The 14,907-nt window shown below is 39.8% G+C and overlaps 1 protein-coding gene across 1 annotated transcript in view; it reads left to right on the forward strand.

Annotated features, from left to right (window-relative positions):
• The first annotated feature begins 3,622 nt into the window (after positions 1-3,622).
• The window catches only part of COP1 (COP1 E3 ubiquitin ligase), a 156,725-nt gene continuing 145,440 nt past the window's right edge, over positions 3,623-14,907 (forward strand). The window contains 3 exon segments of the mRNA XM_037506422.2: positions 3,623-3,806; positions 3,809-4,073; positions 14,273-14,332. Coding sequence (XP_037362319.1) covers positions 3,656-3,806; positions 3,809-4,073; positions 14,273-14,332 — 476 coding nt within the window. The 5' untranslated portion in view covers positions 3,623-3,655.

Below are 14,907 nucleotides of genomic sequence, written 5' to 3' on the forward strand. Positions count from 1 at the left end.
TTTTTCATTGTTTTCTTTTCTACTGCTTTTTCTCAGTTGTCTGACTTTGTGTGTATGTTTTGCCATGTTTCCTCTTTTCTCAAATCTTGACAGTAGAAACTAAGGACTAAGTACTTTCAGAAGTCTTTATACATTATTTGATATAAATGCGCAATTCCATTACATCACACCCATTAGCTTACTTTTGCAAATTTAGATTTTACTGAAGGTAGGTTCCAAAGAGGTACTATTAAGCATTGATGATTTCTTCTTAAATGACTCAGTTGGGGTCACATACTATTTTGTTGCCCAAATAAACTACCTAGAAGGAATAGACTAATTTACAAGTTCCCCTTACAATCCTTATAAAATCAGTGTTTCCAAAAGTTTAGTCATCTACATCAGATCACCTAGGTGCTGGTAAAAGCTCGCATTTACAGGCTCTACCAAAGACCTATATAGCATCAGGCTCTCTGGAGGTAGATTGCAGGAGTAGAGTGCAGGAGCCTTTTAATCTTTCATGTGCTGGATATCCTGTGCCTCAGTTCTGAGTTTTCAGTCACTGCCTGATTGTGTTTACTTGAATGTATTTTCATCCCATATTTGAAACTCCACCATCCACTGACCTGCTACAATTCTGTCATCATGCTATTATACTGGGAGTCATCTTTGAAGTCATTTCTTTTTGTATTCCATCACTTTTAGTTAACGGACATATGGGCTTTTGTGACATGCACTGGGAAAGACACACATGGATCATGACCGCTAGTATCTTAAAAATTCTTTTACAGAGTAAATTAATCCTGTAGATTATTCTGTACTGTTCTCAGAATACCCCCTTACTTTCCTTGTCAACACTCTAATCTAGATTCTCATCATTTATGCTTGGACTACTATAATTTTTTTCTAACTAGTCTCTTTGCCCCTAATCTCCCATCTCTTTTAAAGGATTAATCTACTGAAAACTTAATCTTAAAACAACACTGAATATTTTTAACCCTTACTTAATGCCTTCAGTGTTTCCAATTGCTTATGGGCTATTTTCTAAAGAGGATTCAAAACTCTTTACAATCTGGCCTCTGGATGAATTTTTTTTTTTAAAGATTTATTTATTCATACAAGCACTGGGTACAGTCAGATGCACGGGAGGGTGAGAGAATTCACCAGGGCCAGCATGGGGAGCAGAACAGGCAGATTGACAAAGTACACTGCTGAGGGGAGCAGCAAGCGGTAGGAGAGGTCTTTGTGCCAGGTGGGACCCTCGCTTGGCGGCTGGGGATGAAACGGGCGCTGCAGAGGCTGTGGGCAGCTTCGCAACCCAGCGCTCAACCGCTGCCCCACAGGGGAGGCCCTCTGGATGAATTTTTACTTATAATTAGTTTGCCCCTGCCAAACAGATATCTGAATTTGATGTAAGAAGCTTTACTTACTTATTTTCTGGTATCATGACTTTAAATTGACAAAGCCAAACTTCTCCCTTAAGTCCTAACATTTTCCCCACCAAGACAGCTGGTCTTCAGTACTTGCTCTTGTTTCAGCAATTATGACTATTCCCTGCAAATCATTAAGCATTTAGCATGTGCTCCTTGGTAACATTACTCATGTATTTTTCCAATTCAATTTTTCCATAAGCTTCCTGAATGTAGGAGTAATGTTTTATGTACATTTCTATCTCTTCTTTGCCCAGTCCAGGCCTATTGTAATAAGTATAGCAAGTATTGATCAGATTTATTATATTCATTTATGTATTCCTTTATCAAAAAACTAATGAAAGTCCACTGAGAACCAATAAGGTCTTTTTCTTTTTTTTTCATGGTGCTTAGTCTAGTTGGAAATAAGACTTTAAACATAGTAAAATAAAAACGAGATCAAATGTTTTATTCATTTGTTAATAAAAAAAAGTTTATAAGCACCTATCAGGCCAGGTATGGCTTTACATACTAGGAATACAAAGCTGAAGCTGATAGGCTAGTGGAGGAGAATCATATCCAAACCACTAAAATACAATATTGTAAGAGCAAACAAACTATCCTGGGAGCACAAATGAGGGTTCAAGTATCTCTGCCAAGGAGAGTCATTAAGGCTTCACATTTCAGTTGAGTCTTGAAATTATGCAAGAGTTTGGATACCGCAATGTTCATACAGGAAGGGTGATACCTGGAAATCTGATAAGCCCATTCCTATCTCATTATTCTGAGAAGAAACCTGAGCTAGGCACATAGGGTGAGCAGCATCGGCAGAGCAGAGGTAGATGGCAGCCTTACTATGATCATTCACTGACCACGTGAATGGGCACCTGGTTGCTGGGCCTTCATGTAGGTTCTTCCCTTCAGCATGGACAGACGTTCTAGGGGACTGGCCCTAGTTGTCCGTATAGTTTTCAATATCCAGGACAGAATTAAATGAGATGGTCCCCGCTAAGATTCATAGAATCAGAGTTGGAAAGGATACCCAAATAGACCAATCCAGTTGTTTCTAACAGACATTCCCCAGAACTGTGTATATTTTCAAGATGGCGAATGAAAATCCCACATTAAATTTCAATACGCCAAGAAACCTACCAGAAACTGTACATTTTCTGGTGGCATAAACTGCCAGCTCTCCTTTTACGCTAGAATTATAGGAGAGCCACAATACACCGAGGTTCTGACTGAGCTGCATTCTGACTAAGGATAATTTGTTTTCCCATCGTTACGCTCAATTGGATAAACACCTTATCCAAAATACATGTTCGGATCCATAAAACTGGTAATATTTCCTTCAAATACCGATTCACCTTAATTTATTCATCACAGTGCTCTGGAATGACTTATCAGCAGAGACGCTGCAGTGCTCTTTCCACCTGCAAAGAGCTTCCAGGTTCTTCCCGTGCATCCCAGTCTACACCCTGCGCCATCAATCCGGATTGGGACGCCTCCGTCCCCAGGTCACCCCTCCCGTCTCTACCGCCTCAGGCACCGCTCAGCTTCAAGTTCAGGAATGCGGCTCGCCCCACGCATGCGCGCTACAGCGACTCCGCCCCGGGGCCGCTCCTCTCCCACCTGGAGCTGGAGCTGGGATCCCGGGCAACCCCGAGGGTCGTCGCCCAGGCCGCATGCGCGCGGTCGCATTTGGCGCCCTTTCCCCTCATCCCGCGACCCCTCCGCCACCCCGCCCCTCCATGCCACTCTTTTCAATCCTTTCACCCGACTGAGACGGCCTGCCCTCCGTACGCGGAGACGGGCTTCCGACTTCGGCGGCGGCAGCGGCTAGGCCGGCGCCGTCTCCCGGCGCGCCGTGCGCGTGTGAGCGGCGCCGGGCCGCGTCTGAAGTAGCCCGCTCCGCCGCTTCCGCCCCTTCCGCCGCTCGCGCACGCGCACGGCCGGCCCACGGCGCGCCCGGGTTGGCTGCCGCAGCGGCGCGGCGGGGCGGGGGCGCGGGCGCGGGCGGCGGCGGCGGCCTCGAGAGCGGTAGTGGTTTCTACTCCGCTTTATTAGTTTCCTCCGCCCCCTCCCGTCGGGCGCTGTTGTGTGGTTGCCTGAAAAAAATCAACTTTATTGTTCCTCAGCCCCACCTCCCGGCGCGGCGCGCGTCCTCAGGATGCACTGAGGCGGGCGGGGAGGGGAGGCGGGGAGGCGGCGGGTCGCGGTCGCGGTCCCTCTCCTCCGAGCGCCCGGCCGGAGGGGGGGGAGTCACGATGTCTGGAAGCCGCCAGGCCGGGTCGGGCTCCGCCGGGACCAGCCCCGGCTCCTCGGCGGCCTCCTCGGTGACTTCCGCCTCCTCGTCCTTATCCTCTTCCCCGTCGCCCCCGTCCGTGGCGGCTTCGGCGGCGGCTCTGGGGTCCGGCGGGCGGCCCAGGCCACGGGCTCCGGCGGCCTCGGGGGCCCGGTGCGGCCTGTGCTCGTGGCGGCCGCCGTGTCCGGCAGCGGCGGCGGGAGCGGCGGCGGGACGGGGTCCGCGGGCCTGTCCCGGATCAGCTGCGCGGCCAGGCCCAGCGCCGGCGGAGGAGGCAGCAGCTCCAGCCTCGGCAGCAGCAGTAGGAAGCGACCTCTGCTCGCCCCCCTCTGCAACGGGCTCATCAACTCCTACGAGGACAAAAGCAACGACTTCGTCTGGTGGGTTCGAAGCGAGCTCCTTCCCCCCCCCCCAACTGGGTTTCGAGTTCTTGCTGCTTGGACTGGTGGGGTCCAGGGGGAGGGTGGTCTGTGCCGGGCCAGGTCGGCGTCTGCAGAAACCTTCAGGCTGATGGTTGATGGGGTGAGATGGGGGAATGTCGGGGTCCCGGGGCAGGTGGAGGTTCTACGGAGGTAAGTGCTGATGAGGACTACGCGAAGAGCACTTAGGGAATCCGAACTAATATAGGGAGGGGCAGGAGATAGAAGGTCAAATAAATGTGCATACAGGAGGGAAAGTTGGGAAGGGAGGCAGGGCCTTGAATTTTCTGTCTGGTGAATTTCTCCCATGTCAGTCCCTGGTGGCTTTTAGTGAATTACAAGTGAATTACGCTTGTAAAGGGGGAGGCTGGCGCTTCCTGGGATGCAGAGGCATGGAGTTGTTGTGGTTCAGAATTACTGATTGAGAGTATGAGATGGTGTTCTAAACATGGGTATGGGTGTTTGAAGGAAAAGTAGTGTTTACTCTAAGTATCTAGGCTGTGTACGTGTAACTATAACCCCTCATTTCAGAAGAGGCCACTTTTAAGTCTGCTGTGGAGGGAACTGTAGTCGTAAAAGTCTGCTGTGGAAAAGTTCACTTCTCAACCGAATGTCTATCATCCATGTGTCACATGTAACTGTATACTGGTTTCACACAGTGTACTGGAAGTACTGATTTGACAAACTTAAGTGTTAGACATTTTCTTATCATATTTGGCATCATAAATGATACACAGTAGTATCCGGTTGTGATAGTTGGTATAGAGGGATTAGCTATATTAAGTGAAAAATGGAAGTTGGCTGTCTTGCTAAGAGTGTTTTGGGATTAGTAAGATTGAGAAAGGAATTGCTTTCAGTTGTGTGAGAAATGGTAGGCTTTTGTTTTTTTTCCTCTGGCGGAAATTGTTGATAGACTTAAAATATTAGTGATGTGGGATGTTGATTCACTTCAGGATTGAAGATGACCTGAGTTGGAATCATTAAATATTCTTGGGTTAAAAGCAAAGTATACTTGGAATTATAGCAGGGTTGTGATTAGACTTACAGTTTCTAGTTACGTGAAAATGTCATTCATATTTTTGCTTCTGTTTTAAATTATTCTGAATTCAGAATTCATTTCTCATTGAAGCTTTGGGGCTGTGATTGTTGTTTATAAATTATTTTAACAGTTTATTGCTTAGATTTAAGAGGGTTCCCTCTTACCCACCCGGTATTAGTGTCCTATGATAGAGGATAAGTTAATAAAATGAAGTGATAGTTTTCAGAATTGTCTTTTTTTGCCACTATTTGCATTTTGATTTTCAGCAGACTGAAGGAAAACAAACATGTCAGGATTCACATATGTATTCTACATCCACATATGTACTCTTAAATAGTGTAAAAGGTATTTAAAATAAGGGATTAATCATTCATTGAAAACTTATTTAGCATTCACTGGCTACCTGGCCCCCTATGAGTTTCATTGTGCTTATTATATGCCATTTTATAGGGAATGGGAGAGAAATGAATTACTATAAATAATTGGCACTGATTTTTTTTAGGGATAAGATTATTAAAATTTTTATCAACCTGTGAACCTAATTTTTAAAAATTTCAGTCTAGTCTCTGGTCCTAAACATGTTGTTTAGATTATTCTGTTTTATTCTGTATTCTAATATGACAGTGTCCAGTGGTGAGAGCCTTTAGTTAAAAAATATTTCATTTCCTGAGAATCTCATTAGTCTGCTCCTCCTTCTGGTGAGATTAAACATTGAGAAGAATTTATGAATGGGACTCAATTTTCTAAATTTTCAAGCTAGATTTTATTTGGCCAGTCTTTTGGGGTTAGGATGATATGGATTAAGCAAGACCCAAGGAATCCTTTTCACTTCTAATTGGCTCTGATTGGTGTTGGTCTTGCTTTATATACTCCGAGGTCAAATTGAACCAATCCAGGTTACTCTGCTATTAGTTCTAAGTGAACTGAAGTTTAGTTATTAATAATTCCTTATTGATCACATTCGGCAGATATATTTAACTTCACATTTTATTTTATCCTTAGAGCAACTGTGTGAAGTTAAATAGACCTTATAGTTTTAATGTAGTATAATTATATTCCCATGGAGGTACAGAGAAGTTAAATTTTAACTGTTTGAGATCTGACAAGTAAGGAGAAACTTAGAAGTCAGATCTCCCAATGCCTAACTTGTACTTTCTTTGATGGGTTGGAAAATTTCAGATTTTTAAGTTCTATTAAGTGCATTCAGCTTAGTGGTTCTTAAATGTGTTAGATTGAAGGGAAACAGCTGTTTCACAATTACATTAGGTCATTTTTTTGTCCCTCACTGCTCCCTCTTCTCTGCCTGTCTGCCTACCCACATCCCAAGAGGACATGTCAGAATTAGAGGCCTGGGTGGGCAGTGTAGTTTGCAATCTTCCCTCAGGATAATGACATATCCTCTCCTCCTTGAGAACATTTGACTTAAAATCAGATGCCTAATTTTCAGTAACACATTCACTTCTATTGACTTACATCACATTTGAAAGTAAGTTTATTTAATTGCAGAATGCAGGAACATTGTTTTGGATTTATTGTTTTTCACTTTAATATTTCACACGAGGGATTGAAAATATTGTCTAGGTGTAGATAGTTCTGTTTAAATAGTCAATCTGTAGTACATGGGAGCGTATTTAACTTGAAATTGGATGAACTTTGACATTCAAAGGAAATATTTGTTACTTTAGTTCTTGAAATTTTTCTTTCATAGTCCAGTTAACTAAACTATAAATCTAACCTGTATTTGAAGATAGTTTCTTACAATCTGTCATATAACTACTGACTTTTCATAGCTTTTCCATTAGAAATGATCTTTTCTACCTCTACAACTACCAGTTACTTTCCAGTTATGCCTCTTGTAGAAAGGTAAACTAACTCCAGTCATCTGCCTGATAGAAAATAGGTAGGATATACATTAAATGAACCTACTATTCAGTGAATATGTGACTGCCTCCCTTGTGTCAAGCTATATATAATAGGCTCTGTCATAGGGGCTCATGATTTGATGTGAAGAATCACTTTTAACCACATAATTATAACACCTGGTATCATTGCTTCTGTTAGTACATGGCAAATACTCTTCTGAATTCAGATTTTGTCCGCAGTCCAAAATATAGTCCTCTAGGCAGCCATTACTTTTTAATCATGTTTAGCACTGAAGATAAAACTTGACTAATCCCTGCTACTTAAGTTTTTCATCCTACTGAAAAGTGAAGTGAAATAGGGGTATCTTAGAGCTTGTCATGATGAAGGTAAATTTGATGATACTTAAGGTTAGGGACTTGTGTACAATGTATTTGTTACTGGGTATTAGGGTGAAACATTTTTGGAAGACATTGAGTTATAGGTTATAATTTCCCCTGTGGTAGTTAAGAAAGTAAGTTAAAGGTTTACAGAGACACTTTTTGGGGGTGAGGGGCGGGAGGGGAGGGACTGGGGTCAGAAAGGGGGGTTTGCAATTGTATGGGGGAATATAAAAATAAAATTTATTATAAAAAAAAAAGAAAGTAAGTTAAAGGTTTAACTAGTTTTAGTAGACCTTTATGAGCTTATAAATAGGTCTAAATGTAATATAAAGAGCTACTAAAGCATATTCAATCACTGTAATAAACTTTACAATTCATTACATTAACATCAGTCAAGAAATTCCTTGAATCTGCAAAACTGGGAATTTGATGATTCTTTTGCATTGTGCCATTTGGCCATCAATGATGGTGAAAGGTATGCTGCAGAAGATGTCAAATCATAGCAGTTCATTATGAATCATCTGATTATCAGGTGGTACGTCATCAACATCATTGCCAGCAGAAGACTTAAGTGAATTCAGTGATAGAGAAAATTAAAGAGATAATTTTGAAGCAGTATATGAAGACTATTAAGTTTTATAAATTGAGAGGGAGGTATTTGTTCAGTAAAATATATTAGTTGATCATATTCTACCTTAGAATTGCCATTGATTAAACTAACTGCAGCCTTAAACTCTGTAGCTTATTTTTTCAGGTTGCATTTGCATGTTTGTTCTTAGAGGTTATTTCTTTCTGTTTTAAACAATTATTTTAATATGCAGTCCTTTTCCTCAGAAAAATTTTATAGCTTGGGAGAAAGGGAGTTGACATGGGATTAATCTTTTTTTCCTATTAAAATTTGTTTAATACAAAATAAAATATTCTTAAACTCTTGATTTGTTTCTGCACGTGGTGGCTCCCATCTTCGCTCACCATCTTGCTTGTTCTTTGTGCCTCCCACCATATTTATACATATATATGTGTGTACATATGTGTATATATAATATATATAATATAATAAAATTGTTGTATATCTGCTAGCACTGATGCGTTCCAGTTTTATATCCTGTCTACAGTATTTCCAGTCTTTTAACTTTTAGTTATTCTAGTACATGTGTAATAGTACTTCTTGTCATAATTTGCATTGCCTTAATTACTGATGATGCTGAACATATTTCCATATGCTTGTTTTTCATTTGCATCTCTTTTAAAAGGAGTCTATTTTAATTTTTTACCCATTTTTCTCTTGTTTGTCTCAAGTTGTAAGGGTTCTTTATACAAATCTTTTGGATACACAAGTCTTTTGTCAGACATATGTACTGTGATTTTTTTTCTCCCAGTCTGTTGCTTATCTTTTTACTTGCAGCATTGTCTTTTGAAGTTTAAGTCCTGTTTATTAACTGCATCTTTTATGGTTTTGACTTGTGCTTTATTTAAGAAATTGTTATCTGACATGAAGCAACAAAAGTTTTTTGTTGTTTTTTTTTTTTTTGAGTATTTTCTTCTTGAAGCTTTCTTGTGGCTAGGTGGATGATCTAGTCTTCATACTGTGTGCAGTAAGGATTGAAGAGTTTTCTTCCTCCACTATAAATATCCAGTTATTGTAGCACCTGCTATTGAAAAAATCCATCTTTGGGCCTCCCTGGTGGCGCAGCGGTTGAGCGCTGGGTTGCGAAGCTGCCCGCAGCCTCTGCAGCGCCGGTTCAATCCCCAGCTGCTCCCCGGCCACCGGAGGAGGGTCCCACATGGCGCGCAGACCTCTCCTGCCGCCCGCTGCTCCCCTCAGCAGTGTGCTTCGGTCCTTCTGCCTGCTCTGCTCCCTGCTCTGGCTCTGGTGAATTCTCTCACCCTCCCGCGCTTCTGACTGTACCCAGTGCTTGTATAAATAAATAAATGAATAAATAAATAAATAAATCTTTAAAAAAAAAAAAAAAGAAAACGTTTAAAAAAAAAAAAGAAAAAATCCATCTTTGTCATTGCGTTTTCTTGGAATCTTTCTCAAAAATTAATCATCATATATGTATGAGTTTATTTTCAGAATCTTTATTTCATTGCTCTGTATGCTTATTATTATGCCAGTTTCACACTGTCTTGATTACTGTATCATTGAAGTCTTGAAATCAAATAGTGTAATTTTGTTTCTTTATATCAAAATCATTTTGGTTAGTTTTTTTTATATTTCCATATAAATTTTAGAGTTACCTTGGCACTATATTTTCCTTAAAAAAAAAAAAAAAAAGTCTAGGGGCTTCCCTGGTGGCGCAAGGGGTTAAGACGCAGCAGTATAAAGCTATCAACAACCACTGCAGCATGAATTCGATCCCTGGCCAGGGAGGTGGCCCACATGTCGCAGCAGACCTCTCCTGTCTGGCCCACTGCTCCCCTCAGCAGTGTATTTCAGTCAGTCTGCCTGTTCTTGCTCCCCACTCTGTCTCTTGTGAATCCTTTTACCCTCTGCACCTTTGGCCTGTTCCCCAATTCTTGTATGCATTAATAAATCTTCTGAAAAAAGTCTAGATTTTAATTTGAATTACTTTGAATCTGTGACTCAATTTGGAATTATTGACATCTTGATAATATTGAATCTTTGAACTGTTAACCCAGTATGTGGCCAATTATTTAGGTCTTTAATTTTTTTGCAATAAGTGTTTATTTAGATCTTGCACGTATTTTATTAAATTTAGCATTTCATGTTTTTGGTGCTGTTGTAATTGTTCTTTATATTTCAATAACTATTGTTACTAGTATATAGCAATAAAATTTATATATTGATCTTTGTAACCTGTGGATTGCTAAATTCTCTTATTAGTTTAATAGTCTTTTTGGTAGAACCTTTGGGATTTTCTTCTTATAACATTTTATTTATTTTAAAACAATTTTTATTTATGCATACAAGAGCTGGGGCACAGTCCAGAGATTGGGGAACAGAACAGACAGACTGACTGAAATACACTGCTGAGGGAGCTGCGGGCGAGACAGGAGAGGTCTGCTGCACCATGTGGGTTGCTCCCTGGTGGGCTGGGGATTGAACTCCTGCTGCAGAGGCTGCAGATTGCTTCATAGTGCGGTGCTTAACCCCTTGTGCCACCAGGGAGGCCCACCTTTGGGATTTTCTTTTGTTTTATTTTATTTATACAAGAGCTGGGGTACAGGCTAGAGTCATGGGAGGGTGAGAGGGTTCACCAGAAACAGAGTGGGGAGCAGAACAGGCAGATGGACTGAAAGCATTGCTGAGGGGAGCAGGGGGCGAGACAGGAGAGGTCTGCCCCGCCATGTGGGATTCTCCCTGGCTAGCCTGGAATCCCAACCGGCACAGCGGAGGCTGTGGACAGCTTCACAGTGAGTAGCTCAACGAGTAGCTCAACCTGCTGTGCCAGCGGGGAGGCCCCACCATTGGGATTTTCTTAGCAAACAATTATGTCATATGCAAATACAGACAATTTTACATCCTCGAAGTTCATATGCCCTCTTACTGATTTTTTTTTTAAAGGAATTTCTTGAATTTTTTGTTTATGAGTGATTCTGGGTTATAGTTTTAGTATTAGGTGATAATAATTTGCTAGGGCTGACAGCATAATAACACACTCAGTGGTTTAAACAACAGAAATCCAGCCTTATTGATAATACAATGGCCCTTGAACTGTAAATGAAAGTCTGCCTACCCCTTCATGAAAAATTTCAGTTTTAGAGACTACATGTCCAGGATCAAGGTGTTGCCTGGTTTGGGTTTTTCTGAATCCTGTCTCCTTTATTTGTAGATGGTTATTTTCTTGATGCATTACATATGTGTTTGAAAAACACGAGTATTCTATTGTGTGTGGGCTGGTATATCCTATATATATCTCAAATAGTTGAGTTGGTTGATGTTTGGTTTACGTTCTTTATATCCCTATTGATTTTCTATAATTATTCTCTCAATTACTGAAGGGGGAATGTTAAAAATCTTTAACCATTCCAGCTTGCAAATTTGGCTGTCTCCTTTTCATTCAGCTTTTGCATCATGTATTTTGAAGCTTTGTTAATAGGGCAAACAAATTTAGAGTTGGTGAATTGATCCCTTATCATTTTGAAATACCCTTCTTTGTTTCTGGTAGTATTTGCTCTGAAATCTGTTTAGTCTAATAATAATACAACCAGCCCAGCTTTTTTCCTTTCATATGTATTACATGGTATATTTTTTTTGTCCTCCTATAATTTTGAATATTTAAAGTAGGTTTCTTAGAATGTGGCTGAGTTTTTCCTTTTTTAACCTAATAGGGCAGTTTGTATTTGAATTAGCTAGCTGTAGTTTAACAGTTATGCTGTGCTTGGTTTTATTATGTACTGTCTTGTTTGCTCTTTGTTTTCTGATTGGCCCTTCTATTTCTTTTTTTTTCCTTTCCTGCTCTCTTTTGGGTTGAGTATTTTAAAGATTTCCATTATTAACTTACTAGTGATAGTCCTCTGTGCATGGGGGGTGTGTGTGTGTGTGTGTGTTTGAGTTTACTGATTTTTAATTTTTCTTTCTAATAATGTTATGTCATTCTGTGTATAATATAAGAATTTTGAAATACTATGCATCCATTTTTTAGGATCCATTCCATTCCATCATGGCGAGAAGTATAAGTTCCCTATTTCTTTTCTAAAAAAAAATTGAGATAAAATTCATAAACTTTCACAGTTATGTAACTGTTATCACTATCTGATTCCAGAACATTTTTATCACCAAAAAGTTACACCCATTATAGGCAGTCAGTCCTAATTAAGCAGTTCCTCTCCTCTTCCCTTACTTGCTTTATATCGCTTTAGATTTGCTGGTTCTGGACATTTCATATAAATGGAATTATATAATATGCAGTCATTTGTGTCTGGCATTTGTTTAGCATAAAACAAGGTTTGTCCTCTTCCTTTATTCCCAGTTTACATTCACTGAAAAAAGCTTGGCCTTTTTTTGGGACTTTAAGAGAGTGTGCAAATTTTATCCTATGAAGGCCTTGTTAAATCACCAAGCCTCACAAATGTGGTGTTGCATCAACTTAAGGGGCTAGGTAGGTTTTCTTGTTTTCATAGAGGTGTTGTATGTCTTAGCAATGACACATTTGATGGCCCTCAAACATTAAAATGCCTTTTTTTTCATAAATAGATACATTCTCTATTAGTAATTCCTGACATGTTCAGTATATTGGTTAATTTATTCTTTTTCCCTGTTCTCCAACTTTCACATTTCGGTTGTCTTCCCTATAGGTTTCACTATATCCACTTTTTAAAATTATATTTTTCCACTTGTGTTGTAGTAACTTATAAAATATTGACTCTGCCATTCGACTTTATAGCTTTACATCCTAAGATAGTATTTATGTTCAGGAGATGTTTCTTGAAGGGGTAGATAGATTTTCATTTATAGTTTAAGGGTCATTGTATTATGGGTAAGGGTTGGATTTGTATGCCAGTAATGAAAACTTGCTAAATACTGGCTTAAGCAAGTGAGGATTTACTTTATTATATAATGTGACGTTTGGAGGTAGATAATCCAGGTGATATAACTGCTTAAGGAGGTCATCAAGGGTTTTTGCCTCTTACCTTTCTAGCCTGTGGTTTTTGTCTTCATGGTCACAAGATAGTTATTATCCCTGGACACTTACTTCATCAGAATGTGGAAGCAAGAATAAAGGAAAAAGATTTTTTTTTTTTTACAAGTTTTCCTTTTTTTTCTGATAGAATTCTCACAGAGATTTTGACTGTCTTTTCATTGGTCAGAACTGTGGCATATGGCCAACCCTAGCGGCAAAAGGAGGCTGGGATTTTAAATATTATACTCTTGGTCCTCTATAGGAAAACAAGGGAGAAGTTGGGAATTGATATGTAGTGCATAGTAACTGCAAATAGGAACGGTAGTTAAGAATGTCAATCTGTTATTGAATATTGGCTAAGTTACTTTCTAGCTGTGTGCTTTAGCATCTCTTAGCCTCAATTTCCTTACTGTACTGTTAAAAGGATTACATGAACTTGTATATGTCATTGTTTGAATGGGTAAAATTTGTGGTATCTTAAGCATTAGCTGTCATCATCTTTATTACCTGGAAGAGTTATTGAAATTGGAATTATTATCATTAAAAAATCAGTGTACTGGCCTCCCCGGTGGCGCTGCGGTTGAGCGCTGGGTTGCGAAGCTGCCCGTGGCCTCTGCGGCGCTGGTTTGATCCCCGGCTGCTCCCCGGCCACCAGAGGAGGGTCCCACATGGCGCGCAGACCTCTCCTGCCGCCCGCTGCTCCCCTCAGCAGTGTACTTCCATCCTTCTGCCTGCTCTGCTCCCCGCTCTGGCTCTGGTGAATTCTCTCACCCTCCCGCGCTTCTGACTGTACTCAGTGCATGTATAAACCAAACAAACAAATAAAATAAATAAATAAATAACATGCCGCTATTAAAATAAATAAATAAATAAAAATCAGTGTACTCTGAGATGGGAAATAAAAGCATTTGAGTTTGCAGGCTGAGTGGGTGTTTTGAGTACAGAGATGGTCAAAGAAGATGGTAAACTTTCTTAAAAAGTCTTCCGATTGTATTGCTTTATTAAAAATTGTGGACAAGATACTGGGTCCAGTTTAATTTACTCATTTAATTGATTTTGGAACTTCATGACTGTTTTGGTTATTATTAACAAGTTGTCATTTTACCAGCAATTCCCCAAAGTTTATTCAGCTCAAAAGAAATTTCCTCTCTCACCTGTAAGTTGTTTTTGAAGACTTAGCTATATATTGCAATATGATTTTTTCTTTTTTTGGTATTATTACTGGTGTTTTCTAATTTGTAATCACTCTAGTTAAAAAGATATTCAATCATTTTTCTGTTTTCTTTTTAGCCCTATCTGCTTTGATATGATTGAGGAAGCATACATGACAAAATGTGGCCACAGCTTTTGGTAAGATGATTTTATTTAGCTAAACAGTCTTTTGGTAATTTTAACTGTGTATCAATGTAGCTAGTAAGAAGTTAGTTTTTGAACTAATTGTTTTTGTTTATCTTGTAATTATTTCTTTACTAATTTGTCTATAGATTGGATAGCTAAAGACATAAGCATATAATTGGTGTATATAATCTATGAAAATTTAAATTTACCATAGGTTTTACAGATGGATTTTACAACCTTTTGTTTATTAATATTAAAGAGCTTGAATTGCTGTTTTGAAAAATGGGGGGGGGGATGCTGGTTAATCAGAATGAAGCATAAAGCTGCTTTACCTCACTTGTCAGCTAAGTGGGAGGCCTAGTAAACTAAGCTAGGAAGGTTCAAGACATGGGTATAATTGAAAAGTCTTTTATTCTCTAATCTTTGCTCAGATTATATCATGGTACATTATTTTATGTATTTAAAATTTTTTTTCAGTTGTGATAAAACACATTAACATGAAATTTACCATCTGAACCATTTTAATTTGAATAATATTAAGTATATTCACATTGTTGTGCATTCCTCAGAACTTTTTCATCTTGAGA

The sequence above is a fragment of the Talpa occidentalis genome, unplaced genomic scaffold (genome assembly GCF_014898055.3).
Source record: "Talpa occidentalis isolate TD23 unplaced genomic scaffold, MPIMG_talOcc4v2.1 talOcc4.12, whole genome shotgun sequence".
Taxonomy (NCBI): domain Eukaryota; kingdom Metazoa; phylum Chordata; class Mammalia; order Eulipotyphla; family Talpidae; genus Talpa; species Talpa occidentalis.